The sequence below is a fragment of the Propithecus coquereli genome, unplaced genomic scaffold, assembly GCF_000956105.1.
Source record: "Propithecus coquereli isolate 6110/MARCELLA unplaced genomic scaffold, Pcoq_1.0 Scaffold437, whole genome shotgun sequence".
Lineage (NCBI taxonomy): Eukaryota > Metazoa > Chordata > Mammalia > Primates > Indriidae > Propithecus > Propithecus coquereli.
Genome location: NW_012150141.1, coordinates 380806 through 382003, shown reverse-complemented (window position 1 = coordinate 382003; position 1198 = coordinate 380806). Strand labels below are relative to the sequence as shown.

Here is a 1198-nt window from a genome sequence, read left to right as displayed (position 1 = left end):
GGGTGAATCTTCTATCTCCTTCAAAAGAAGGAAAAGTCAGAATAGTGTGTAATCTCTAAAATTGTATTGATCTCTTCATAAAAGTGATAGAAAATGTAAGTTCAGTAGCATTTTCATAATATTCTATGTTCTTTCTGAACAAACTCTCTCTTGCACGATTCTGATTTCCTAAACTAAATCTTTTGTTAATAAAACCGGCAACTGAATGTATATGGAAACATTCCTATTCCAATAAAAGTTACAGTGAAAATAATTTGTTTTACCTTGGAAACTAAAATTTTCTAATTCTAACTGTCTAGAGTACACTTCTATATATTAATATCTTCAACATATTTAAATTGGTCTAGTGCTTTACGTTTGTTCCTTTTTCATAGTTATAATTATCTTTGATATAGGCATTTAGGAATACACTTAATGAGAACCATGTATTACCATTAATGTTATTTCTAATGTTCTCATGCTTTCTGTGCTGCAAACATGTAGAAGCTGCTTATTTGCCAGATGCTAGAAGCAAAGGTCTCATATAACTATGACAGAAAGAAAAAGAATGATTTGTGTGAAAATTCTCTGCCTCGTGAGTTTATTTCCTTTCTTCCTTTTCCCCCACCCAGAGCCGAATCCGTAGAATGTGGAATGACACGGTCCGAAAGCAGTCAGAGTCTTCCTTTATTACTGGAGATATAAACAGTTCAGCGTCACTCAACAGAGGTAATTAAAAATGATTTTTCATATTTATTACTTTTCTGATTGCTTTAAGAGTTTCTTAAATGCATTGCTTTATTTTCGACTTCTGAGTCTGCTAGGAATATTGCAAGGATATAAAACCTGTTTGAGTATAGCAGTATCTTCCATAATTCATAAGCCACTTTTTTTAAAATCCTGAATTTTCGGGAAATCTTTTCTGAAAGGAAGTTAGAAAACGAGAAACTTCTTTCCCTAGTCATCTGCTACTGCTATAAACTGGTGAGCTGTCAGGGCTCATTGGAAGCAGTGAAAATGGGCAATTATGTGGCTATATAGTCTGCTAAGCATCATAGAGTTCCACATTGTCTCAGGTATAAAGCAATTTCATAGTCTTTGTGAAAGTAAAAATATACTGTCTAATACATACTTAAGGCAACCTGTGTACTTGGGGGAAAATCATATCTAATCTTAATATCTAAAAGACTTACCTAGATGATATTTGATATTTAAAGAT

The 1198-nt window shown here is 32.7% G+C and overlaps 1 protein-coding gene across 1 annotated transcript in view; it reads left to right on the top strand.

The window, feature by feature from the left end:
* ADGRL3 (adhesion G protein-coupled receptor L3) overlaps nt 1–1198 on the top strand; it is a gene marked incomplete at its 5' end in the record, with an annotated part of 558279 nt that overhangs the window by 511099 nt on the left and 45982 nt on the right. Inside the window, one exon of the mRNA XM_012653972.1 lies at nt 612–708. Within this exon, the coding sequence (XP_012509426.1) occupies nt 612–708 (97 nt within the window). The remainder of the gene's footprint in view (nt 1–611; nt 709–1198) is intronic.